Raw genomic sequence first — 27,983 nt, 5'->3', positions numbered from 1 at the left:
GTGAAAAGACTGAGATCCACACCCAAACTCCTGACCATACAAAGAAGCCAAGGAGCAAACCCACCTCCCCTGGGAGTTGTAATGGGAGCGGCCCATTACCCCTGTGTACCACAGCCATGTGGGGCAGCCCAAAGGAACCTCACTGGAGGGATGATGAGACGTTGCATGGCATATTGAGGGATAGAGATTACAGAAACACAACACTCTGCATCTGGTTTAGAGGTATGATGATCAGAAAAGCCAAAGAACATCGAGTACAAGCTCTTGTAGTCCGATGAGAACCCGGGGCAGTCAGAAGTCTGTCTGAAATACAAAACTAGTTTTAGGAGTTTTGCCTGAAATTCTACACCTCTGGATCATTTCAAATATCTTTTTCAAAAATACACAGGTGTAGATATTTTAATAATATACTCATTTGCAGTGGATGCTACTATCAGAAGTCCAACATTTACACCATCCTTGACTGCGTCAATCTGGTGGTGTCTGCTGCTTCACCGACAACTATTCTCCTCCTCCTCTAAGAGCAAATTGAGTTAGAGCTGATCTGCTGCCCAATTTATCTCAAATCCTCACCGATGCAGATCTAATTTCAGCCTCTTAGTACCACAAACAGGAAGAAGAAGCTAGTCGATAAACAGCCCATGGTTACTGTTGGAGGGAGGGGTGGAGGCGGTAGTGGTGGTGAGGAGGGAGCAGGAAAGAGAATATGGTGACAGTGGAAATAAAAGGAAAGCAGGAGGATTGTCATTATCCTTTGTTCAGTTCATCCCTCTCTCCATCAATGTCCTAATTCTAATTCTGTTTCTGACCTAATTAGATTTTGTAGGAAAATGCACTAAAGGCTTAAATTGCACAAACTTGCAAAAAAAAAAAGAAGTGTGTAATCTGGTTGAATGAATATATAGAAAAAGAGGGAATGAGTTTATTTCTCAAATACAAATTCCTGTTTCTACCTTTTTGTTATTAGGGCCTGACCTGAAGGTACTTCAGGCGAAGACCCTATTATGTTTGTTTAAAGCTATAATTTAGCTTATTTATAGCCTTGGCTATGATGCTGAATAAAAAAATTAAAACCTGCATCAAAAAATACTAATAAAACAATTAAGACATAAATCAATGCAGGGCTATAACACATTAACGTATAGCATGCACACAGAATAGAGGAGGCCAGAGGCTCGGGCTTCAGACATAGCCTGGGGGTTCAGAGAGTGCTTTTAAACTCGGGAGGTAGATTTTCAGCCATATTTGTTTGGCTTGGAACAGAACATTCCTCAGTTTGGGGTCTAAATGCTAAGCTAACGTTGCGCTAGCTTCACATGCTCTTCACGGTCATTAAAGAGGCCCTTGATATTCGCTACAGACATTTGCCAGAGGGGAAACCAGGAGACACGTCAAATCAATATCACGCGTTTATCCTGCAGCCACAAGCCATACTGTACTCACCACGAAGCATGAACAGGTTTTACGGAGCGTGCGCGACAACTCATCAGGGGATACAATGTAAATTTTAAGTCAAATATTTCTTACCGCAGACAGAAACGTGGCTTTTCAGGGGGAAGCCGTCTGGTGAACATGTGATCTAATATTTCAAATGGAAGGTTGAATAGAACAGCATGTCAGTGAGAACATAATTCATGAATATGACATTTCATTGTAACAATTTTAATGTTTTTAAAGTATAAGAAGAGACAGTATAATGGTTATTATAGCCCCATTGGGACTTACAGACATCAAATTTGCCGTAGTGTTGTTTCACTTTTAATTGGACATCAGACAATAAAGATAATACCAGAGGAAAAGAACCACGAAAAAAAAAAGACACATAGATTTCATGCACGTAAGATGTAATTTTTAGGGCCATAAAAATGTCACAGTAACTCCACAAAAAACCCAGCATGCATCAAAGTCACGGTACATTTATTTCACTTTGCCAAAGCACAGATTCTTCACACATGATTTGCTGAGTCAATTTCATGACTTCTAGAATTGCAGCTCCGGCCCCATGACTGTGCAGCCTTCTCAGGAGTGTAGAATTCACCAGGGAAATGTAATTACACTCAACAGAAACAGTAGATGGCCGGATATGTCTTCCTCTTAGAGAGCTCCCATCAAAACAAAAAGAACTGTTGGGAGAAAAATAAGGAAGAGGATGAAAAACATATTAATATGTAACATAATATATGAATTTCAATTTATGCTGGCTGGAATTGGGAGGTGAGTTTAACCCTTTATTGATACCTATCCATCTATTCATTTTCTATACCGCTTATCCATTAAGGGTCACGGGGGGGCTATCCCAGCTGACATTGGGCGAGAGGCGGGGTTCACCCTGAACCAGAGTTGTATGTAGAGAGAGTTGGACCAACTCAAATCATGGCCACCATGTTTGCTACCAACGCCAGATGATTCTCCCAACCTAACTTCACATAGCAGATATGCTACATTGATATAAACCGCTTATCTTCACGATTAATAAGCCTGTAAATGTCATTGTTAACGTCTGTCATTATGTAACAGGCTCTCACTTAAATAACCCAGCGTGTACTTAACTTAAATGAGCCTGTAGAATGCATTGTAGCCCAAACCTCTCCTTCCACTCCTCAGTCTCACGTGTTCCTCCATTGCTGAAAAAAGGTTGAAATTACTTAAAAAATATATAATGACTCAGATTTAGTTAAAATTAACCTAGTTTTAGTCACACTGTTACTTATTGTTGGTGTTATCATTGCTGTTATCATTATTAACTCACATAAACCCTTCCAAAGGATCGAACCAGCAACCCTTCGGTTGCTGGACGGCCACTCTACCTCTGAGCCATGCCGCCCCCTTATTAATATTTAGAATATAATTCCTTCATTTATCCCAGTTTATATCAATATACATTTAACGTTGGACCTGGCATTAAATTATAGTTGAAAATGACAATCAGACTGACACGAGACCAATGCTGGATTTTAACATCAAACACCAAACAGTTCTTTTCGTGAACATTTATCAAAATTAACTTGACCCACTGCGTCATGTTCCCTCAGGTGTTTTTATTCAATCTTATGCATGCAGTGTCAGCCCCTGATAAGGATAAAATGCACAAGTTCAAAAGTACCTTGTCATTCCAAAGCCCTCATAACAGACCCTTAATATCACTGCATCAAGCTGAAGATGGTATTTGGGGGCAAAATTGCAGTGGAAAAGATGTGTCCTCATCGGATCCAGATCTGGTTCCAGTCCAAAATCCAATCGATTCTTCATCCCACCAAAATCCATTGAAATCCATCCCAAACTCAAACCAACTCTGGTGATCACATTCTCTCCTTGGGTAGTAAGTTGTCACTTCATATGCATCTTTTTCACACCACAAAATACACCCCACCCTTCCCCTTCCCCTGAAAAGTGTGTGTGTGTGGGGGGGGGGCCTGGAAATATTGCACAAACAGACTCAGGTTCACATGTAATTACGCTCCGGGCTACAGTGCGTAGGGTCACTGGTGCTGACAATATCTGTGGAAAAGCTGAGGTCGAACATCAGATGGGATCATGGCTGACCCCTTCAGCGCACCACACCGGGGACTTTATGAGGGAATCCATTTCAGCCAGCTAAGCTTTCAGCATCTTGTAAAAGTCAACAAGCTGTCACTCACGTTTCCTTCCTCCCACATCCACCACCTTCTACTTCCCGTTTGCCCTGCTAAACTGGGGGCTTCATCTTCACCGATATTTTGGTGAAGTGTACAAGATGTCTTGAGGTCTGAGCTCGAAACTTGAGCTCGGTAGACGTTCCTCGTCTTGAAAAGAGACCTGGATGATGCAGATGATAAACTCTTTGGAACTCTTTAGAGAGAGAGATACATTGGCAAACGTTTGATGTGGGTTGGAGAAGGTGGGACAAAATCTGTGAAGCATCAGGAACTAGAAAATTAGTATTAAACCACAGATTAGTGTATTATAAGAAAATTACAGGTGGAAGATTCGAGCATACCCTTGTTTCCCGCAGTTTCCCAAACAGTCGGAGAGGGTGTTGTGAAGTTGGTGCAGTAGTTTTCTCAGTATTAGTGGATTTATTTGGTGATTTCTGTACATGTGTGGTTTGGGATGGTTGTACGTACTAATTTGACTAATTCAGCACTGCTTTCCAAGCAGATGTCAAGGGCTGAGTTGTTACAGAGTAGCACTTAAATGAGAGACTCAGCTTCACATCCCATTATATCCTTTTAGATCCATGTAATGTTCTGTTTGCTCTATCTGCTTGCTGAAGGAAGCAAAACACAACAAACCAGACATTTTCTCATTTACCCTAACTTAGAAATCTTAACATCAACTTGTTAGCAAAATGATGGGTAGGAAGTTTGGAATATTGTAAAATGCCTGACTTTTTGTATTTTGTTTTCTTTCAGAAGTTCGTATGTAGAACAAATAGTACATCAAACTGAGTACATAGATACAGAACAGAGATAAACTCCTACCTCTCAGCTATTTGGGTTCCAATAAGAAGGTTTCTGAAATGGTGTTTTATAGCCTGTCTGTTGTTTCTGTCAGTGAACGCATCAAGATTTTCAGACTGCTTTCCTCTGTATTCTGGACGGCCTTCTTTTTCTCAAATTGAATAATAGTTTAAAAAAAAAATCTTGAGCCTACCTTTTATTCTTTTAGGCCCTAATTCCCTGTTGAGGATAGATATCTGTCCCAGTGCATTTTATGTTTATTCCCTGAGAGTGAGCTTTCATTTCGCTCTGACATTCATGTTCACACGTTGACTGTGAAAGCTTTACAAATGTCACGTAATCCACTGGATTAACCTTCCAATGGTACATTGTTAAAGGAGCTAATCCATTAAACAGAACGGACCGACAACGGCTACTGCTCAGAGACATAGAGGCTGTTGTTTCTTCTGATAGAACGTGTGGTGTTTTGGACACGTACAACTGATTCATAAATAAATCCTAATTTTTGTTTTAAGCCAACAAACATGAAACCTAAGAAAAATGATCTGAAGATGTATGCAGCAGACTGGCCAGCTGTTGTTTTGGACCATGTGGTCTTGGACATACTGTCTCTCTTTGAAGTCATCTACTGTTCCATAACCTCTCTGACAAACGACAAGTTGTGGGTGTGCGCTAAGTGTTGTTTTGTCTGCAGTAGGTCTCACACTGTTGAGGACATGATGAATTTCACCTCTATCTTTAAGACACGGGATATAGCAGCTGCGTTCAGCTCCACATTTCGGACCAACAAAGGAGGTTCAGCATAAAAGAGAGAAACCTGACCTCTGGTATCACCGACAGCTTCTTTCATGTTAGATGAGAGCCATCCTGTCTTAAGTGGTGTTAATCTCAGCGTAGACCAAGTTGTGAGGACCTATTTTGCTTTATTTTCCTTGGAGTTGCTTGCTTTAACTTGCAAAATTTCCAATTTGGGACAAACATGACTATTTGTTGCAATTTATAGACCTAAGAAATAAGAGAATATTTGTTTTAAAAAAAAAGGCCCCTGCTGTAAAAATAAATGCATAGTTGGTTTTTAAACGGTAACTCATTTAAAACAGTTATTCTGTTAAACAACTGATGTAACCAACTGCAATGCTGCTTGTACAAAAGGCTGAGTGCATTCTCTTACTACCCGTAAGGTTGTATACAGCACAACTTGACTTTCCCCACTGATTTCACATGAATGCACGCACGAAGCGCTGACGCGCCACGTGGCATCGCGGAAATTGACGTCGCAGAGTCAACGTCGCTTCTAGAAAGTAGCAGCTCAACGAAAGAGGCAAACTCTTTCTACTTTTTGCAGCGAAACCATCACATTTTTGAACCATCGTTTGGACTTTATGAAATTTGATGTTGAAACTAGTCATTTTGTTGTGGCTGTATGAGGAGTGAATTAGTGAAAGAGAAAAGAAAGTGATTTTGGAGTTAAAAATACGGTGTCTGCCAGATATCTGGCATAATCAACAGATAAACTAACCAGGAGCACAAAGAGAGGGTCAGAACTGAGGATGGATGGTTTTCATTTCACAAGAGACTGAGGAACACACAGTCAGATTCGCATTGACACATAAACCTCTTCAATCTCACAATTAGAGTGTTATGAATGTAATACTGATTTAATGTTAAAGAAAAAATGATTGCAAAAGGTTTGAGGATGAACTGTAATGAGCACTGTACTTCCTCATTGAGCGTTTTGAGATATTGGTATATTTGATCTTATACTGCCCTCTAATGTTGAAAAAGAAAACTACCTCAACTTCCGACCAGACTTCTACATAGGAACAGAAAAGTTTCCATCTGACATTCTAGTTTTTCGTGATCTGAAACTATGCAGTCTTAAGCAAAACAATGAAATCCCCCGCAAAACTTTTAGCGTTAAAATGTCTATTATATTGCCTTTTTGAGTCGTGATGCTACTTTTATAAGAAGCCATTGACTTGGTATTTTGCAAGAGTTTATCAGGCCCAACAACATAAAACTGTATGGAAAAAACAAGAACAAACTAACTGGAGCAGGTGAAATGGAAAATTTAAGAGAGGTCAGCAGTCCCACCAACCCATCCTCCTCATCATCATCTTTATCATCTGATCCCCGATGTATATGACCATATAACTTAAGATACATTCATATGTCAAAATAAGGTATTTACATCTTGATAAATTAATAAATAGCAAGAATACATTCACAAAATATGAGAAAGAATCGGTAACAAGTCCAGTACTGATTTTAGATCCATGATTAAGAGGGAGGGGGCAGCATGAGACAGAGGTAGAGTGGAAGTCCAGTAACCGAAGGGTCGCTGGTTCGATCTTCACTTCCCCCAGTGTCCAAGTATCCTTGAGCAAGATACTGAACCCCTAAATGCTCCTGATGGCCCTGCGAGGGACTGGCGACCCGTCCAGGGTGAACCCCGCCTCTCATGTAATGTCAGCTGGGATAGGCTCCAGCCTTTGATCTTATAAATATAAGCAGGCACGGAAGTATAATTTATTGTCTTGAAGATAAGAATAAACTTAGATCGATCACATTTTTACTGTTTTAGTTACTGATAGTAAAAGTACTCTGGCAGGGTGTGTCTACACACACTTATTATGAATCAGCTTTGATTTCCTTAAATGAGAGTTTAGGCTATAACCAAACTGCCCAGCAGGGTCTCCAGTGAGCTCAAGGGTCCTAAGGTATGAAATAAATTGATCAGATTTGCATCAAAAAGAGTGTTAAAGCAATGAAAACATGAGGGAGCTTCACCTCCAGGGCTATGTAGCATCAGGGCTTATGGCTCTTGTGACAAGGCTGCAGAGTCATGGTATGATACAGCCCTCCGACGTCTGCCGTGGGAGCCTGGGTGGCATTGCTACCAAGAAACAACACCACAGGTTTGTGCTGATGCTTTTGGTGGTGATGCTTTTGGTGGTGATCTATGTCATCTCACTACACACACAGAGTGGTACTGTACTTACAGGGCTGCAGTTGTTGTGGCTTGAAAGACAATGGTGGACAGAGCAGTGCAGGTAGATGGATGAATATTTGGGGAAGGTGAGCAACTTGAAAGAGAAACGTGCCGTGGTGGAGATGCCATTCTGGATCATCTCTACTGAGCCGTCTTTAGGGTTTGCACACCTGTAAGACCGAGGAGATGGTAGGACACAAAGGGTTAGCAGGCAGATGATCATGAAGTCAGAGGATTACATTATGAGAGAAAGAGGAAATAATAATGGGTGTCCCAATTGGAGTCCTTATCCAATACTTCAGTAAAGCTTTAAGAAAAGGGTGATAAAAGCCCATATCCACGTTGTCCCTTAAGGTTTTTTTTAATTCAGTCTAAATAACAGTCACAATTATGAAACGCCGGGCACAAGTGGAGTCAATGCAGAACTGGTTTTAACAGAGTAAACTAAATGAAATGTATTTAAAGCTTGTGATGCAGCACAAAGTAACCATGTTAACAAATCCCTTTAAATGCGTTGCATTGTCGATAGTCTACTCCTCAACTATTCAGCTTCCCCTTTTGCACCTGCTCTGTTCTATGGTATCTCTCTCTAAGTGCTGGATATGCAGGGTCGCACTGTCTTAATCAGAACTGGGATGGACCAATTGTGCAGTGAGGCTAAGCAATGACACCGGTTAAAGGAAGCGCTCCAGGAAGGAAGGGCTTGAAGGTGGTTACGAAACTGGTTGTAAAGTCGTGGGGAGGCCATGTCCAATCATGGCTTCAAATGTTCAAGAGGAAGGTGAAATCTCACATTTCTCATTCCACATGAAGAATTCAGCCGTCTCAGCTCCAAGTCTTTTGACCTTTTTACTGTCCTCTTGCAATTTCTCTTTATTTTTCAAAGCCTCTTTTTGTGTTGCTTGCCTCCGCTGTCTCAGTGACCTTGGAGTACTGGTTATTGTGTTATTGTGTTGTGTCAAATTCATAGTGTTGAATGCACTTCTTTCCTATAAATGCCAAATTTGCAGACATTACACATGCTTGTTGCACTGTTTTCACTCTCCAATCTAAAATATTTCCAAACGGTAGACAGTTTTGCTGCCTTGATGCATCAGCTTCACATGACCTTCATATTGCAGAACGAGCTACTGCTACTCACCCACCTGCTGTAAATTGCGTGAGTTTCTGACACGTGACAGTCAATGTTGATGTTTTGTTACTTAGAACTGAGCTGCTGTTCCTTTTGCCAGTGTTTTTGCACTTCCTCTTTTCTTCCTGATTCCGATCAGATTAAAATGGCCTGATTGGCCCTGATTTCCAATCATGTGATTGGATCAGGACATCCCTGGGAGGAAGAGGTTAGTCAGCCAACAGAAACTGTAAGAGCTCCTTTACCCTTCAGAGATGAGTTCCCGGCGTAGAGGGTGGTTGGCGATGTTGACAGGCGTGGCCCAGCAAGAGTCCAGAACTGTTAAGCTCCCTGGTTCATCAACTCCTTTTGTCCACACCTTAATATACAACCTCTGGTCCAATGCCATTCCTCTACTGATACTGGTGAGGGGTGAGTTGAAGCCACTGTCCTGATAGGGCATCATTCTGATGTTATACTGTCCTTGGCCTGATGGAAGGTGCTTCTTCACCACGCTACAGACAAACAAACAGATTGCAACTTACCATGAAAGACACAATAACCATGAGACCAAATGTAGGTTTCAAATTTGACTCTTCAAGCCCCAGCAACAGAGCCCCTAAAGTGACATGAGAAAAAAAATGGAATAAACTATCCTACCCTCAACAGAGAGTTTCTGATGAGAACAAGGACATTTATTTTGTCCATGTTCCCTGAAGTAAATATTTTTCTCTGGAATTTACTCAATCTTCAAATGACAGAAAAGGTACAGACTTCGTTGAATTTGTCATCATATTGTTGGTTACAACTGGATGTTTATTAGTGAAATTGTGCAATATAATAAGCAGGTACTTAACACTGGTTTGAATATCAGGGGCAATTTAATTCTTACATGCGAGGTAGTTTGTAGGATTTTTTTGAGCTAAAAATATACTCTGCAATATTGTTTTATTCAGCAACAGAAGCCAATGAAACATTCAGGAGATACTGAGTCACCTCTCCACAGAGTTGATGTCCAAAGCTTCGGACTTGGCCTTAGTCAGAGAGTATTCACAGGAGAAACTCAAGTGGATGCTTCTCTGGTGGTTGATCAGCTCGTCATGGGTGTCCTCATCACTCTGGATGGTGTTCTTATACATGAAATGAGTTCCATTGCTCTTAAATGAGAATAATTAAATAGTTAATTCAAAATAAATGATCACATTGAAAAATCAGATGGTCTTAAAAAAATGATCTGAACAATTTCATCCAGACTTGATAACATGGTTCTCTATGGACTATACCAGTAGAATTGTCCCACATAGCTGGCTGTTATTGTTAAAGTGGAACACCAGGCGTCCATCCTGGAGGGTGCCATTGCAGGACTCGTCCTGGAGATGGAGAGAGCTGGAGGGGAAGCCTGCCTCAAACAGCTGGCAGCGGGACACAGATATGGTGCCGGAACTGCCCTCACATGAGATGAATGAGTCTAGAGAGAAACTGAAATTCTTTAGAACCCAGAGGGAAGTTTTCACCCAATTCAAAAATATCCCTCAACTGCAGTGTGTTTTAAGGAATCTGTGATGATCATTCTCATCGTAGTTGTCTCCAGCAGCAGTTGGCCGCTGTTATCGCAGAAAGATAACAGCAAAACAGGATCAAATCAGTGATGGTATCGGTACTTTTTATTTATTTAAAAAAAAACTTTCTAACAAGAAAATATAATAACTCACATTACAAATACTTGCAGTGAGCATTGCTGTTGTCAGATTTTAAAAATTACAAAGACACATGACAACATTTTGGTTCACTGTTGTCCTGTGTGTTGGGGTTCACCATGTTGCACCGGTGACTTCTTGTGGTCTATTGCTCTTTGTCTATCATTTACTTTATTCTCTCACACAGATGTGCTCTCAGGGACAGAAAGATGACACTGATCGACCATGAATTGGGACCACAGGTTCGGTCAGTGCCCCCAAAATGAACTGAGTTTGGTCCAGGGTAATTGAGTGAGAGTGGACGATAACCTGGTAGGCCAGGCGAAATGTTGCAATGTTGTGTCCGGAGAACAGCTCACAGAGAATGTTTTCATTGTCTTGAGAGTGTGAAGAGCCAGCAACCTTTAAAACACTGGGGCCACTGAAGACCTGGACATTTAATCTTTAAATGAAGAGCAACGAATGGCCCTGGAGGATTTTCTCAATACTAATGATGTTTTTGCACGACTCCTCACCAGCTTAGACGAGCAGGTATCTATAGAGTGTGATGCTGTCCAAAAGTGATTGATGTCCATGGAGACTCACGCAGCCTGTTAAAGGAATATTGCTCAATCTTTAATTTAAAGTCAAGTTTCCAAATATAGGCATTAATAACGATAAGTTCATCCAAAAATGTATATTATTGAGAACACCGCTCTCTTGAATAGTCAAATCCAATCAGTGAATTCAGCAGTTTATTACTTGAGGGACCTCTGCTGCTCTGTTGAGTAGACTTGTTAGAAGGCTTTTGGGGTGAGCTGTGTTTCTTTGTGGCAGTAGACATGGCAGCTCTATCTGACCAGCAGCTTCCCTTCAATGGCATAAACAGCAAGAGCTGTGTTTACTCTACGGACTAAAATTGGGACCAAAATCAATCAGAGAAACAGATTTCTTGCTTTACGCTTGACTGTGTTCCACGAAAATTGAAAAGAATTTTTTGCAACTGATCCCTGATTACAATTTTGCATTTGTATAATTGGAGAAACAACTTCCCTCACCGTAGCTCTCATTGTTGGTCTGATGGTGGCGCTCATCACAGAAGCAGCCATAAACTCCATGCTTCTCACCACACCACTCATATTCTGTGCAGTCCAGGTGTTCACAGGGGTCTGACTCAGCTGTTGAATTGTGGTGAAAACATGAGATGATGAGCGATGAATATAAAACGAAGTAGAGCAACCTTAAGCTGATTAGACTAAAGATTTATTGTTCTGTGTTATCTCGGTTCTCTTAAGATGAGAGCAAACATACCACATTGCAGAGCAGAGCGCCACTCTGGAATGTTCAACCCTAAACCAGAGCAGGTGCTCTCATAGGCTGAGACAGCGGAGCAAAGCATGCCATTGGCCAAAGAGTAAAGGCAGAGATCATAGACACAGGAAGTGAAAAATAGCTGGGGGTCGGTGTGCTGGTGACAAGAACTGAATGGGCCACTCGAGTTGGTGATGACGCCACAGAGCTCTGAGTATTGTTCCAGGAGGGGACAATTGTTTGATCCATCACCTGTCCTATCATCAGTGGATCCGCATCTAGATGAGACATCACACATTACTTGAAATGGGAGAGTAGAAAATGTAGTGTACATAATGTATGGAGTAGTGAAACCAAACAAGACCGTATTCTTTCTGTAGTGACTTGGCAGCTCACCCTGGTAGACTTGTGGGTGCCTTCCAGCTGTCTCCAAACTCATTGTCATCTTGTGCCAATGTTCCATTGGGCAGGACTTTGTCATCTGTGGGGTCACTGTTGAAGTTACCACACATCCCGGTCACTCTGTTTTCATGGTTTTGGCCAATTTTGACCAGCAAAGTACTCTGACCATCAAACTGGACTACAATGTCAATGGCATCAACCACAATGTAGCTTCCCTGCCTTAGCACCTGAGCTAAGGTTCCTGCAGTGGTGGGAGGAGACACCTTGGTGTCATTTACCTGGGAGGATGAAGGAGACAATATGGGGGGGGGGGGGGGGGGGTCGCATTATAAGCCTTTTTACATCAAACAAATATCAGAAGTAGCATACAATGAAGTACATGAAGAGTTGACTGTACCTTTACTACTTTGTTAGGTCCAATCCAGATGTGTGTATTTTCTAGCTCATTAGAGAGGTATATATCTACTGCTGATACAAATGACACACGGTTGTTGCCACGGTGATTGTTAGTTGCTACAACCTGAAACTGGGTTTCGTTGGTGCCATGGCTCACACTCTCTGTGACGATGTAAGAGCATGTGCCCTGGAAATGAGCCAGTGCCCCATCGAAGCTGACGTAATGTGGGTCCCCCCAAACAGTGCAAGTAGACATAGTGCCAAAACAACCCAGCTGGCCATTTTTGATGGTGCACTCTTGTGCAGGGGAGCAAGATGCAGGAGAACAGCGCAGGTCATTGGGAGCATGGCATTCACATTGCTGAGAACACCCATCAGTCCAGAATGATTCACCAGCCTGTAGCAGTTGATAGAGGTATTAAAAATAATTAATTCCTGCATCTGATTCATAAGTAGAACAAAAATGCAACTGAAGAGACAGGAGGCCAGTATCATGACATTATTCCATTCCATAATTTTTGAAAACCAAATATGTCGAATCAAGTTAATTTGAATTACATCTAGTACTAGTTAATACTTATTCATTTTTACGGTATGGACAATTACAAAGAAAAGAAATGTCTCTACAGGGATTCAACTTACATCATAGTAAAAGCCATCAAATTGGCAGCCACACCTTTCCACAGGGACACACCTGGTTCCACTCCTAAGAAAACCTTCATCACAGAAACATCCTTCTGAGCAAACCTGCTCACAGGTGGCATCAACACTGCTGGCACAGGTGTGTCCGCAGTCGGTGCCACACAGCTCATAATGGCTGTTTTCTGGACAGTCAAGTCCTAAATAATTGTGGGGACAAATGATGGATGTTGAGGGTTGATGATGTTGATTCGCTCTTTTCTGATAGCTGTTAGATATATTTGTATACCAACTGATGAACACATTGGTTCACTCACTGCAGGTGGTGTTCTGTCTCCAAGGATAGATTTGGACATTAGCAGACTGACAGGCACTGACATATGCCTCAACTGCCCTGCACAGAAGATCCTGGCCTCCATTTTCAGCGACACACACATCAAACACACAGTCGTTGAAATATGGCGATGGGTCCACCTGCTCATGGCAGAAGCTGAGGGGGCCATCAGCTCCCTGAATCACTTCACACTGGGCTTGAGCAGGTAGCTCATCTATACATTGTGGACAGGAGGAACCACATCCAGCACTGCAGGTGTAATTGCCCGCCACTTTCCAAGCTGTCCCAAAGTCAGATGGACTGGTGACTGTCATTCCTGATGGAGTCTGGTACTCATCATTTGGATTTCCGTTGAAGTTTCCGCAAAGACCACACATTTGTCCACTGTGGATGATCATATTTAAAACAAAGTGACAATAAAGTCAATCAGATGAGTGGTTGTTATTGATTGAGTAAAACACGTTCAGTTATGATGTTAAAATATTGCTTTATGACTTGGGGTGATTGGAATATACCTGTAATTTGAAGGCACAGAGATGGACACTGTACTCCATCCATCATATTTGACAACCAGGCCAAAATCAGCACTGACAAATGTGTGAGAACCACTGGCATAGATTGACACAAGACCTCCCCCTAAGACAATGGGTGTGTTTTTGTTCACCCCATTTACCTAAATGGAAAAAAATTAAATTATAGTGGTAAACTGATGAAGTTGTTGTGCTTATTAGATTAAATGTTTACCATGAATTACATCTGATAAAGAAAGTCTGCTCCAAAAGTACTCACTTGTACCACACCATTTCTCTCCCTGGACATATGCACTTGATAGCCCCACACATTCACGAAGACTTCAGCTGTGATTGAAACTGCTGACCCGTGCCATGCTTCATTCTTTGCTTCAACAGAAAACTGTTGGAGCCCATCAGTGGTGTTGCAGGGGGCTGCCAGAATGTAGCGACATGTTCCCTGAAAGTCATAGGCTTTGCCATCAAAGGTGAGGTAGTGAGGGTCACCAGAAGCTGAGCAGGAGCCATGAGGGTTTGGATGGCAGCCGAACTCATCCTCCACCACACGGCAGGACTCCTGTGGACCACAGGACTTTTGGACACAGTGGACTGCCCCAGTTGTACCCTCACAGGTACAGAAGCTCTGACATTCCTCACCATCCCAAAATTGTTCACCCCCTTGTCGATAGCGTCCTTGGTGATAGCAGCCACAGGCTGTTGGTGGTACACACTGATCACCATTGAGAACAAAACCATCATCACATTGGCAGCCTTCCTGGCACAAAGTGCCACAGGAGAAGGGGAAGGAAAGGCTGGGGCAGGTGGACGGACAGGAGCTGCCACAGATTTCATAATGGCTGTTTGGGGGACAGCTTTGCTCTGAAGAAAGATCAATTGTTCCTCAGGTAAGACAGTGAATAGTATCAAACTAATCTCAACTGAATAGAAGGAAAGTGCTTACCACACCCAGTTACATTCCTCCAGTGTCCCATGGTACTGCCTCTTATCTGGCACATCAGTGCATAATCTCGCAGGACCTTACATAGCGATGATTCTGGATCTGCTGAAGCCCTAATGATCTCATCACATGCCTCCACATGCTGTTGTGGGTCCTCCATGGCCCAACATCGGTCAAATGGCCCATCCAGTGCATCAAGAATACCACAGTACTCACTAGAATTGTAATTTGTTGTGGAATTTTGGCTCACAGTCTCCACACAATGTGCCGCCAATGAACCATCTCTCCAACTGTCTCCAAAAACTTGAGCGCCGTCCACCAGGATGCCACTGGGTGTTTGGAAGTCATCGTTTGGATCAGTGTTGTAGTTACCACAGAGCCCACCAATGGAACCATTGTAGATACCAGGTGCAGTGACACGCACAAAGTGGGGCCAGACTGTCTGTACAGTGACACCGAAGGAGGTGCGGAGGATGATACTGTGAATGCTGCTGTGGTAGATGTGGATTCTGTTGGATGCAGAGCTGTATGGTGGTCTGATGAGCTGACCATCAACCTAAAGAGGACATCAAGTCAATTACATATGTTCTAGTTCATTTACGAATATTGATAATCATTTTTAGTACAAATTTTCCTGGTATTTTTCTTTCAGTTGGGCTCATTCAGGATGGTCTACTTTACCTCTTTAATGTGGTTTATTTTGGTGGCTGTGAAACCAGCCTTTGTACTTGGCCGTGGACCAAAAAAAACCTGTCAAAATCTTGTTTAAGAGATGCTCTTGCTCTTGTAACAAGCAAACTCTGATGTGGTGATATTGTGACATAAACATAACACAAATTCAAATACAAACTGTGTTCAGATCACATAATACTGGAGCTACTAAAAGGGAGTAACAAACTAAAACATTTGCACGAATCCAGAAAACACCCTTCTTTTTAAACAATATGCTTTTTCTTGCACTCATAACAAAAAGTTCTGACATGGTTAGAACCAAACATTTTTTGTTTGTTTCAAATTTTTTCTGTAAGAAATGAAAGCGAAAAAAAGAGAGGAAGGCTCCAAAGTCAGAAACTCAGCAACTGATTCAGGCCCAACCAAAACAATGTGTGAAAACTTTTCAAATGATCTTCCTTTGAAGGTAATCTAGGTCCTTACCTTAACTTTGCTGGTACCGGTCATCTCAATGGAGACATGTGTGCCTTCTGCCTCAAACTTCAGCACCCTGGAAAAGCCCTGGTGGCCTCTGGGTACTTTCTCTGCTGCCACCATGAAGTGGGGGTGGCTTGACAATCCCATCACTTTGGCAAGGGTCAATCGACATGCCCCAGGGTAGTGGTATGTCACACCATCAAAAGTATGATAATATCCTGGGCCCCTTATCCAGCATGTTTCATAGCTGTTTGGTCTGCATCCTCTTTGTCCCTCTTCCACACTGCATGATTCAAGAGGGCCACAACCATAGCGATGGCAGGTCATGGAACCAGAACTGCAGGTACAACGTCTCCCACAGTCCTGGTCTGGTATTACAGTTTCTCCTGAAAGATAGTAGCGCCCCTCAAAGCTACAGCCACATTCAGCATGAGGAACGCAGACCCCAGCACTAAGGATGTACCCTGAATCACAGACACAACTCTCTTGGGAAGGAAGAGGGCAGTTGTGGGTGGAATTGGGATTCACACAGGTAGCTGGACATCCAGAGCCTTGAGGTTCATAGTGGCTGTTGGAAGGACAGGAGATTTCTGAAAAACAAAATGGTCATTTTGACATGATGCACATTAAATTCACAAAAATAATTTGAAATACATTTGAAAGACGAGCAGATGTACCACAGAAGCCTTGTCTCCTCCAGCTTGGGAGCTGTACACCCTTCTGTTGACACTGATGTGCATACACATATAGAGCTTGGCACAGAATGGGCTGGTACCCTCCTCCCACACACAAGTCATACACACAATTCTCCACAAAGTTTTGTGGTGGAAGCTGCAAATGGCAAGCAGCAAAAGCTCCAGAGCTGTTCTGAAGTATTCCACAATGGTCAGCATTGCTGTACAAAGCTGTCTGGTCAGCAGTGCAGGAGGCACAATCCAGACCTTCACACTGGACCCCACAACCACCATCATTCTCCCCTGATACTTCCCAACTGGTGGCAAAAACCACATCAGAGGTAACAATCTCGCCGTGCCGGGTTAGAAAATCATCTTCAGGGTGATTGTTGAAGTTTCCACACAGGCCACAAGTTGCATTCTGGTAAGTGTAGGGTAAACTGATCCTGACATAATGGTTAGCATCATATGATACCTCCAAGCCAAAGTCAGTACTGACAACTACAGAAAAACCTGACTCATAAACCTGGATGGTTCCTTTGCTAAGAGAGAGTGGAGTGGCCACAAAGCTTCCATTGACCTGCAAACACAGCAGCAAATATGTCAGTCGAAGTACAGGCCTATTTCTGATCACATTGAATTAAATTTCTAATCACATTACAAAGAGAAAAGATTCTTTATTGCTGACCTTTGCTTCTCCATGATGTCCTTTGACCAGTTCAATTGATTCATCATTGACAAGAACTTTCACCAGTCGTGTCCAAGAGACATGAGTGCTGCCTCTGTTCTCATTTGTGCCCTCTACTCTAAAATAGGGCAGCTCAAGACCACATTGTTCTGAGAGAACATATGTGCAAGTCCCCTGGAAGTGAAACACAGTGCCATCAAAGGTATAGTAGTGTGGATCACCACTTATGGTGCACGTTTGTCTCTGCACCGTCTGGCAGGAAAATTGAAAGGCAGCAGGACGGCATATCTGTGAAAATGAGCAGGGCTGACTGTGGCACTGCAGGCCTGCTGATGTGCAAGTGCACATCTGTGCACAGGAACTGTCACTCCAGAATGAGTCGCCCTGCTGCACAGGTTCACCTTGAAAAGGATGAAAGCAAATAATCACCAAGTGAACATTAAAGCCATTCACAGATGAACTTTTAAGTTTTGGTGTGAGACCTAATTTGGTGAAAATCATATGTAAAATAATTTATTATTGAAGCAACAAACTTCGATATCAAAGGAATGAAGTGACTGTAAAATTAAGTATCGAAAAAGATCACGGTTCATCCTGTGGTCTTCCCCAGATAACAATTAATGTCATTAAAGTTCAGCCCAAATTTGGCCCACATCAGAGCCAGAAGTGCCAAACGTGGCCAAAACGAGGCCCAAATGAGACTGCTATCTGGGTAACATACCATTGAAGGTGCAGCCTAGTGGCCCATCATCAACCCGGAAGGCCCAGCGTCCAGGTACATTGACATTGCTATTCAAGCGGAAAGCAGAGTTACTTCCTGTTGCAGTACCTGAGAATGATCCAGGGATTGAGAAATGGTTGGTGGAACCAATTGTGTCATATCCAGCCTAGATGTTAAAGAAAAACAGAAAAACTCAATTATGATGGTTACTTACACAAGGAATAGAAAAATCACTAAAAAATTTTAATTTGTTGTGTTTGGCTTATTAGCTTTAATGGTTCTTACCTGAACAGTGTGATATGTTGAGGCAATTGTCCCATAGTTCATCACTACAAATGAGTACTGGCCACCAGAGATCAATACTGCTTGTACAGTTGTTTGCTGAAAGAAATACTCAGGGATTAAGTGTGAATATGTTTCTACAGTAATATAGGAATAATCCTGTATGAAAACATTTTATGCATTTCACTGTAAAATCCAGGTTGACTTACTGTTCCAGTGGTAGGGAAGTATGCCACCTCATACCATGTTGCAATAAAGACCCAGCTGGCATTGAAGGTCAACTCTGGGAAGTACTCTTGAATGTCACTTGTAGCTTGTTGGAGAACACAGCCACTGGTGTATTGGTTGAAGAAAACCACACCATTTTCTCTGTTGTCTAAATCTGTCCAGAATGGAGCAATGATGTCTCTGGATTCATGTGCTGGGAACATGTAAGGTATGTACTGGTAATATGATGCATCAAATGTCAGATGTCCATTGTGGTTGACCTGGAAAAGTTGTTGTCAACATTCAGTTACTAAAATATTACATTTCATGTGATTTGGCAGACAATACGAACACTAAAAATCTTCTCTTTCATTACACATGCTCTTCCAAGTCTTCCACATTAAAGGATTTGTAAAATAAAACACAACTTTACATACATATATCTGATCATATGACCGTCCAAAATAAACAAAAGGCTGTTCCAGGGCAACTGGAGGAGAGCTTCCATCATCTGATCGAGAGCTTGTCTCACCATTAATTGGGTAGAAGTTTTCTAAAAACAACAAAGAATAAATAGAATGACCATCCATCTTGACCTTTGGCAGTATTCTGGAAATGAACAGAGTTATCCATAGCAGTCCACTGTATGTAACCTTTGACATCCATGTTTGAACCAATAAACACAGTTGAACTTGAACTATTAAAAGTATTATAACCTCCTTCAGGGAGGTTGTTTTCACCTGTATCTGTTTGTAAAACTTTTAACAGGATTATGAGGAAACTACAAGGCTGATTTGCACCAATTTTGATGGACGAGTGAAAGCTGGGCTAAGAATGAACCAATAAAAATGTTTGCAGCAAACACATAATTGCAAAAAAAGCATTTCCAAGTGCAATGCATGTTTTCAACCAGCTCAAAATCATGTTTTATCTGATGTTCATTGTTTTTTCTTCCCTCTTTTCACGCTTTCTCCATTGTTTAGAATGTTCAGTATTCTGAGATTCTGAAACATATTGTCAACATGCAAACAACAAAATCTTTCCAACAGATGAATTCTTAAGGTTTAGGTTGACAGGAAATGATCTGACAGACATATCATATTTTTCATTCTGTCAAAAACAAGCAGAGCTATCAAAAGAGTGGAGTTACTGTCAAATGAAGTGTCAACTATGAATAAAGACAGAGCATCTTGTGGTCTCAACATACCATTGAAAGCACAACTTAATGATCCATCATTTATCTGGAAGGCCCAGCGTCCAGGTACATTCACATTGCTATTCAAGAGGAAAGTAGAGTTACTTCCTGTTGCAGTGTCAGAGAATGATCCAGGGATTGAGAAGTAGTGGGTGGAACCAATTGTGTCATAACCAGCCTGGAAAGTCATGTAAGACAGATACAAAAAATAAATCATTATCCATTTTTAAAAAAAAATTTGCATATCATGGCATTCAAAATGGGTCTTACTTGAATATTGGAAGGTGTTGAGGCTATTGTCCCGTAGTTCATCAGTACAAATGAGTACTGGCCACCAGAAATCAAGACCCCCTGCACTGTTGTTTTCTGAAAGAAATACTCCGGATTTTAGAGTGAAAATAGACAGCAATATCAAAAATACCACTGTATGATAACCTAAATGTTTTATGTGTTTCACCATTTATACAAATTGACTTACTGTTCCAGTGGTTTCATCGTCTGGTACCACATACCATGTTGCAACAAAGACCCAGCTGGCAGTAAAGTTCAACTCTGGGAAGTACTCTTGAATGTCACTTGTAGCTTGTTGGAGAACACTGCCACTGGTGTATTGGTTGTAGAAAATCACACCATGTATGCTGTTTAAATCTGTCCAGAATGGAGCAATGATGTCTTTGGATCCATTTGCTGGGAACTTTTGTGGTGTTGACATGTTCAATGGCGCATCAAAGCTGAGATGTCCATTGTCAACCTGAGCAAAAAGCAAATCTCAGTGTTACCTATAACAAAGTATTTAAATATCGAAGTTTTTAATTTGAGCACACAATAGGTGCAATAAAGTTTGAATCCAGATCACATACTTTTCATACATATTCCTATGTATGACAAGGGGCAATTTGTGCAAACTAAAACAAATTTTAATCTAATTTATTTTTTAAAAAGTTGTATTCCAATCGACAGTGTCCAGAAGTAACAGCTTCAGTGTCATACTGAAGTTGTCCATATATGGCACAGTAGAAAGTACAGACTACTAAACAATCAGGTACAGCCTGTACTTTCTTGTCGTACAACTTCTGACAGAAGATCCCGATAGGGAGTTTAGTCTCTTATATGCTGCAGGCAGCAGGAGCCACTGCTATGAGCTACTGAGTACTTAAGTAGATTGCTATTGTATGTTGCCAATGTCAGCACAATGGATAAAGCTCACAGAAAACAGCCTTCATCACACTGGGAGTACAAGCTTTTGCGAAGGAAGCTAAGAAAAGCAACGATACAAAAAAGTAACTAAGTAAGTACGTAAGTAAACTCTTGGCTGAGACAAACATGGAGTCTGATACCAAACTCGCCTTGTTTCTTTTGGATTGGTGAAGTCACGTCTATGTGGTGCTGAACTATAAATTTGAACCAACACTTCTTGTGAGGATAGTGACACATCATCAGCAGTATTATTTGGACTAGCTCGGAGTTTCAGTATTACTTCAATTCAGCACATCTTTATTCTGCTGCCTGAAGAAGTACTTACTGTTATTTACTGATAACTGTTAACTGCAGTTGTATTGACATATTTACTTTCTCAGTTCGAGACCTAACTGGGATAGGCTTGAGGATTCCATTTTACAGGTTCTCTAGTTTCTGAGTGTGTTTGGTGTGCATCAGAATTGGGTACAGTACTGCCTCCTTTAAAGCTGGAGCAGGCAGTGACTGTTTATAAAATGCACCTTTAAAACAAAATAAATTAACTTACAAATATCTCATTATATGACCGTCCAAAATAAACAAAAGGTTGTCCCAAGGGAATTGGAAGAGAAATTCCATGGAGTTCACGATAGCTTGTTTCTGCAATTACTGGGTAAAAGGGTTCTAAAAGAAGACCAAAAAACAGACATCAAAATGATTAACAGAAGGAGAATTTTGAATTGACCTATAATGCATCCTGAAAATAAAGTTGAGTAAACTATTACAATAAATATCAACTATTTTACGTAATACTGGTTTGTGGTTTTCATCAGCCTAATAAACACATTTAACCTTTGACAGCACTGAAAAAAAAAAATTAATACAAAAATTAAGTTCTCTATTGACTCAGACTAATAAACTTGTGGAGACAGCACATGGCTGTGTTTTCGAGGTGGTATGTGGTCTTTTCAAGTACATGGTGCACCAAAACCAAGTGGCTAGCATAGTGTACAGGAACATCTGCACTGAATATGGGCTAGAAGTCCCAAGTGGTGTAGAATTAAAGCTAAGACCCTATAGGACTTACTGGACAAACTGGTGATGGCTAACCAACCACACATTGTATTGATGGGCAAATAATAAAAGAAGGTAGTGGTGATAGATGTGGTGAGTCCAAGAGGCAGCAACATCAAAAAGGAGGAACACAAGAAGCTGTATCAATTCCAAGGCCTGAAAGAGGAGCTTGAGAACATGTGGAGAGTAAGGTAACAGTGGCGCCAGCGGAGTCATCGGAGCATTGGGGGCTGTGACCCCCAAAATGGAAGGGTGGCTATATCAGATTCCAAGTACAACATCTGGGGTCCCTGTCCAGAAAAACGCAGTTCTAGGGACAGCTAAGATACTGCACAGAAGCCTCAAACTCCCAGGCCTTTGGTGGAAGACCCAAGCTTGAGGATGTCACACGTAATGAGTACAGTACATGCTGTGGTCTCAACATACCACTGAAGTGAAGCCTGGTTTTCCATCATTTATCTGGAAGGTGCAGCGTCCAAGTACACTGACATTACTGCTTGAACAGAAAGCTGAGTTACTTCCTTCCAGGGATAGAGAGAATGATCCAGGGATTGAGAGAATGATCCAGGGATTGAGAAAAAGTGGGTAATGTCCTTAAGCTCCTTGTATTCGATAAACATTGAACCTATGGATAACCATTTGTTTATGTTATGTAAAGACACCTGTGCCATACAGGTTATTTTTTTCACCTTCATTTGCCAATCTGTGAAAATTTCAGGAGGATTAGGAATAAACTACCCAGCTAATTCCAGCCAAACTCGGTGGAAGAATGACACTATTAAAAGTTTGGCATAGAAATATTTATTGTGCAAACACTTACACATAAATCTTGAACATTTGCCTGAAAGTACAAACATGAGTCTACTGAGTGCTCTTCCACCATTGACGGAATTCTTTTTATTTCTGATTATGCTAGCATGATCTTAATTTCTTTACCGAGCTGAAATTCACTTTCATCTGAAATTCAGTGATTTTTGTTTCGTTTTCTCATATTTGCTATAATATTCAAGTGTACGCAATGGCAAGTCTGTACTGTGACACAGTTTAAGTTGTCAACATGCAAATATCAACACTATTTTAACACATTACGTTTTACTTTTGGGGTGTGGAAATTATTCTGGGTTTGAGCCCCGGCCCGGGCACGGGATCTTTCTGTGAGTCTGCATGTTCTCCCTGTTCCTGTGTGGGTTCTCTCTGGTACTCCAGCTTCCTCCCACAGTCCAAAGACATCAAGAGGGGACGAGGCTGATTGATACTCTAAATTGACCGTAGGTGTGACTGTGAGTGTGAATGGTTGTTTGTCTCTATGTGTTGGCCCTGTGATGGACTGGTGACCTGTCCAGGGTGAACCTGGTCTCTTGCCCGAAAGCTGCTGGGATAGACTCCACCCCCCACGCGACCCTTAACATGAAAAGCGGTAGAAAATGGATGGATGTATGGATGGTGAGGAAATTAGCTGATACCTGTGAATAATATCATTCATTCCATCAATGACAAGCAGAGATATAAAAGAAGTAATAATCACAGTGTATGCCATGGTCTTAACATACCATTGAATGTGAGGCCTAGTGATCCATTGTCTACCTGGAAGGCCCAGCGTCCAGGTACATTCACATTGCTGCTCAAGCGGAAAGTAGAGTTACTTCCTGTTGCAGTGTCAGAGAATGATCCAGGGATTGAGAAGTAGTGGGTGGAACCGATTGTGTCATAACCAGCCTGGAAAGTCATGTCAGATGTGGTAAGGATTATTATGATAATTATTTGACTTTGTACATCATTCATTCAGATTTATGCAATGCATTGCAATTCCCCAAAACTTTATTTTGTTATGCACGGCATACAGTTTTAATGGCTCTTACCTGAACAGAGTGAGTTGTTGTAGCCATTTTTCCATAATTCATCAGTACAAATGAGAACTGGAGACCAGAGATCAACACTGCCTGCACAGTTGTTTCCTGAAACAAATATTCCTTATTTTAGAGTGAATATAATGTTTCTCTGGAAATATAGAAATAACATTGTATTAAAGAAACATGTACATTTTACGTGTTTCACTATTCTAAATAAAATGACTTACTGTTTCATTGGCTGGATTGTCTAGCACCACATACCATGTGGCAACAAAGACCCAGCTGGCAGTAAAGTTCAACTCTGGGAAGTACTCCTGAATGTCACTTGTAGCTTGTTGGAGAACACTGCCACTGGTGTATTGGTTGTAGAAAACTACACCCAAAGCGTTGTTTAAATCTGTCCAGAATGGAGCGATGATGTCTCTGTAGCTGTGTGCTGGGAACATGTGAGGTGTGGTCATGTGCCACAAAGGTGACACAAAGGTCAGATGTCCATTGCCGTTCACCTTGAAAAAAATAAACAGTTCTAAATATTTTGCATTGTAAATCTCTCTCTTACAGTGTGTAGAATGCCACTCTTCTCCATCTAAATCATTATATACCACATATTTTGTCAAAATAGTACATTACAACTTTACATACATATATTTTGTTGTATGATCGTCCGAAAACCCCAAAAGGCTGTGTCAGGTCAATTGCAGTTGAATATTCATCAAGTGGGCGATAGGTTGGTGCACCAATAACTGTATAGAGGGGTTCTAAAAATAGAAAACAAAAATAAGTAAGTACACAAATAAACAAATAAGTAGAAATGGAATTCAATCATGACCTAGTTCAAGGGAGGCATGGTGGTGCAGTGGTTAACACTGATGCCTCAAAGCAAGAAGAGTCCGTATTCGGGCCCCAGCTGGAGCACGGAGTCACAAATATATACAATAATTGAAACGTAAAGGCCCAAACTGTAGAAATATGCAGGAGGACCCCCCAAAAAAGGCCAACTACAACAACAAAGGAGCTTGCCGACAGATGTGACACAAATAACATAAAGACAAAGAAAGTAAGGTCATAAAACGAATGCAAGAAACCACTAAAGAGAAAAACCCCTATCAAAATCTACATGCTGGACCACGATCCCTAACATTAATATCCAAAATTTTTCTGTATCATATAACATTTGAACTTATAGACAACAAATTGCTTGTGTTACTCATAGATTTTTTTTACCTGTGCTGTGGAGGGTATATTTTTACCTGCATCTGTCTATCTGTGCAACTTTCAGCAGCATGATGCATAAACTACACACCTGATTCTCAACAAACTTATTGAGTGAACCTAGGACAAAAATGAACCTAGTAAATGGTTGTAACAGACATTTATTACGCACATTATTATGCACATAATTTTTTTTCTGCTCAGCAGAAGATCACATTTTTTTCTGATCTCCAGTGTTTTTCCTTTTGTTTTCACATTGTTGCTACTATATTTGAGTGTTTGCAATGGTCAGTCTGAACGTGCGTGACAGAGTCTAAGTGGACAACATGCAAATATAAACATTTTGACCAATTATTTTCTGCATTTGGGGTGACAGGAAATAAGGTGATATCTACAAAAAAATATATTCATTATGCCCAAAACAAGCAGTGATATCAAAGACAAGAGATACTAAAGGATAAACACCATCACAGTGCATTCGGTGTCCTTAACATACCATCATAAGTGGAGCTGAGTGGTCCATCATTTATCTGGAAGGCCCAGCGTCCAGGTACATTCACATTGCTGCTCAAGCGGAAAGTAGAGTTACTTCCTGTTGCAGTGTCAGAGAATGATCCAGGGATTGAGAAGTAGTGGGTGGAACCAATTGTGTCATAACCAGCCTGGAAAGTCATGTAAGACAGATTAATAGATGCATTCACTTTTAAACACGGCATGGCAACATACTGCAAAACATGTATTTTGTTGAGTGTGGTATATATTTTAATGTCTCTCACCTCAACTGTTTGACTTGTTGAAGCGATTGTCCCATAGTTCATCAGTACAAATGAGTACTGGCCACCAGAGATCAACACTGCCTGCACAGTTGTTAGCTGACAGAAACAGTCATGGTTTTACAGCAGTAATGTTTCTATGGTAATACGTGACACAGTATGAAAATAAAACATCCATTTTTTTATGCGTTTCACTTCTTCAAACAAGCTGACTTACTGTTTCATTGGTTGGATAGTATGGTACCACATACCATGTTGCAACAAAGACCCAGCTGGCAGTAAAGTTCAACTCTGGGAAGTACTCTTGAATGTCACTTGTAGCTTGTTGGAGAACACTGCCACTGGTGTATTGGTTGAAGAAAACTACACCACTGACACTGTAGTCAAAATAGGTCCAGAATGGAGCTATGATGTCTCTGGATCCACGTGCTGGGAACTTTTGAGGCGAGGACCAGTACCATGATGAACCAAAAATTATATGTCCATTGTTAACCTGAAAAAAAAAAATTCAAGTATTCTGAAATAAAAAAACATCAAATAACTTCACCTAACAGCAAGAAGGTTCCGGGTTTGAGTCCCAGCTCAGGCATGGGATCTTTCTGTGTGGAGTCTCCATGTTCTCCCTGTTCCTGTGTGGGTTCTCTCTGGTACTCCAGCTTCCTCCCACAGTCCAAAGACATCAAGAGGGGACGAGGCTGATTGATACTCTAAATTGACCGTAGGTGTGGCTGTGAGTGTGAATGGTTGTCTGTCTCTATGTGTTGGCCCTGTGATGGACTGGTGACCTGTCCAGGGTGAACCCTGCCTCTCACCTGAGGGCTTCTGGGAGGAAGCTGGAGTACCATCCCCCCGTGACCCTTAACAGGAATAAGTGGATGGATGGATGCACAATACAGTATTCCTTCAATAAGCCTACCATGTACTTTGTCAAAATAATGCATTCCAAATTTACATACATACATATATTTCATTATATGATCTCCCAAAATAAGCAAAAGGCTGTTTCAAGGCAATTGCACCGTAATAGAGCCCATGATAGCCTGATGCTCCAATAATTCCGTAGAGGGGTCCTGAAAATAAAATACACACAAGAATTAAGTAAATATGACAATTCAATACTGACTTTGATTAGTATTGTGAAATTATATTCTTCTAATCAAGTTTATTTTAATGTAGTTCATCAAAAACACATCATGAATCAATGATAAATATTTCATTCAGAATACATACTGTGCATAGGGATTTGTAATTAAAAAAAAAAAGAAACCCTCAAAAATAAATTTGCAGGAGGGAATAGAAAAACACAAGAGTTGGTAATTCAAGAGTACAGCACCTAACATTAATATCCTAAACCTGTGTTTCTCCAACTTTTTTGACCAAGTACCACATCAGAAAAAATTAGACACTCTGAAGTGCCACAGATAAAACTACAGTAGCTTCCTCATATCGGCCTCGGACATCACACACAGAGGTATGTAAAGGGCATATACAATACATCTGTTTGCTGGGTTCTTCATTGGTGTATTCATCTACAGCAGTTTTAATGAATACAAGAGGCAAATGCAAGTGTGTCACTCAAAATGAAACACATGTATTTGCACAGGCCAACAAATGCCACAGGGCAGATGACAAGAAGTTGTTAATGATCAAGTTTCAGCTTCTGTATGACATATTTTTGCTACAGCCACTTCCATTAAGCGATCCGACCTTTTCTGAGATTGTCCCAGTTCTTTGTCGTGAGAGTGTCCTCACCCAGGAGTGTCATCACCCTGTACTCAAGTCCTCCTTTTTTCCAGAAAAAGCCCTAAGGTAGGGTGAGCTGCCTCCACTTCTGAAACATCAGCTTCTTCTCGGCGAAGGTAACATTTGCCATCAACCACCTGACAGGGAAGGCTTGACTATGGGTAAACGCTGACACAGCGAGCGAACAGTAGCAGATTATTCAATTGATTTCCGCATCAGAGGCAGCCAGAACAGTTGGAACAGCTCTGCCCTCTGTGACGCCTTCCTCCACTGTCTAGTGGACAATATTAAAGATGAACTGGTTTTGCATGGCACCGTCATCACCTGGGATGGGGTGAATGATCTGGCCATCCACATCCACCTTTGTATCCAGACTCGTCCACAAGTATCAGTATGATTCTCTTCCACGGCGCTCCCGTGGGAGTGCTGCCACAGCCAACTCCACCTCACTGGATTAGCAGATTGGGGATCC

General features: G+C 41.4%; 1 protein-coding gene across 6 annotated transcripts in view; it reads right to left on the bottom strand.

Annotated features, from left to right (window-relative positions):
* Window positions 1–1,731: 1,731 nt before the first annotated feature.
* Window positions 1,732–27,983, bottom strand: part of LOC147239635 (alpha-tectorin-like) — a 32,140-nt gene continuing 5,888 nt past the window's right edge. For 4 of the 6 annotated variants that reach the window (XM_086194862.1, XM_086194861.1, XM_086194863.1 and 1 more), the window contains 34 exons: window positions 26,729–26,838; window positions 25,986–26,261; window positions 25,772–25,867; window positions 25,492–25,657; window positions 24,426–24,541; window positions 24,011–24,289; window positions 23,793–23,888; window positions 23,484–23,649; window positions 21,428–21,543; window positions 20,162–20,434; window positions 19,954–20,049; window positions 19,696–19,861; window positions 18,926–19,041; window positions 18,491–18,769; window positions 18,285–18,380; window positions 18,000–18,165; window positions 17,279–17,679; window positions 16,594–17,170; window positions 15,923–16,506; window positions 14,771–15,323; window positions 14,090–14,688; window positions 13,816–13,973; window positions 13,284–13,684; window positions 12,970–13,166; window positions 12,329–12,724; window positions 11,926–12,209; window positions 11,530–11,807; window positions 11,277–11,396; window positions 9,826–10,010; window positions 9,539–9,699; window positions 8,809–9,057; window positions 7,442–7,601; window positions 7,230–7,335; window positions 1,732–2,123 (listed from right to left, as the gene is read on the bottom strand). In XM_086194862.1, the coding sequence (XP_086050988.1) occupies window positions 7,255–7,335; window positions 7,442–7,601; window positions 8,809–9,057; window positions 9,539–9,699; window positions 9,826–10,010; window positions 11,277–11,396; window positions 11,530–11,807; window positions 11,926–12,209; window positions 12,329–12,724; window positions 12,970–13,166; window positions 13,284–13,684; window positions 13,816–13,973; window positions 14,090–14,688; window positions 14,771–15,323; window positions 15,923–16,506; window positions 16,594–17,170; window positions 17,279–17,679; window positions 18,000–18,165; window positions 18,285–18,380; window positions 18,491–18,769; window positions 18,926–19,041; window positions 19,696–19,861; window positions 19,954–20,049; window positions 20,162–20,434; window positions 21,428–21,543; window positions 23,484–23,649; window positions 23,793–23,888; window positions 24,011–24,289; window positions 24,426–24,541; window positions 25,492–25,657; window positions 25,772–25,867; window positions 25,986–26,261; window positions 26,729–26,838 (7,997 nt within the window). In that variant the 3' untranslated portion in view covers window positions 1,732–2,123; window positions 7,230–7,254. Of the gene's footprint in view, window positions 2,124–7,229; window positions 7,336–7,441; window positions 7,602–8,808; window positions 9,058–9,538; window positions 9,700–9,825; window positions 10,011–11,276; window positions 11,397–11,529; window positions 11,808–11,925; window positions 12,210–12,328; window positions 12,725–12,969; window positions 13,167–13,283; window positions 13,685–13,815; window positions 13,974–14,089; window positions 14,689–14,770; window positions 15,324–15,922; window positions 16,507–16,593; window positions 17,171–17,278; window positions 17,680–17,999; window positions 18,166–18,284; window positions 18,381–18,490; window positions 18,770–18,925; window positions 19,042–19,695; window positions 19,862–19,953; window positions 20,050–20,161; window positions 20,435–21,427; window positions 21,544–23,483; window positions 23,650–23,792; window positions 23,889–24,010; window positions 24,290–24,425; window positions 24,542–25,491; window positions 25,658–25,771; window positions 25,868–25,985; window positions 26,262–26,724; window positions 26,839–27,983 lie in introns of those variants that run through there. The other 2 variants (XM_086194866.1, XM_086194865.1) reach the window with 2 other exon arrangements.

The sequence above is a fragment of the Aulostomus chinensis genome, chromosome 23, assembly GCF_037954235.1.
Source record: "Aulostomus chinensis isolate RoL2024-O1b breed Wild chromosome 23, RoL_Achi_v1.0, whole genome shotgun sequence".
NCBI classification, from domain to species: Eukaryota; Metazoa; Chordata; class Actinopteri; order Syngnathiformes; family Aulostomidae; genus Aulostomus; species Aulostomus chinensis.
The sequence above is the reverse complement of the archived record's forward strand: the minus strand, read 5'-3'. Positions and strand labels throughout refer to the sequence as shown.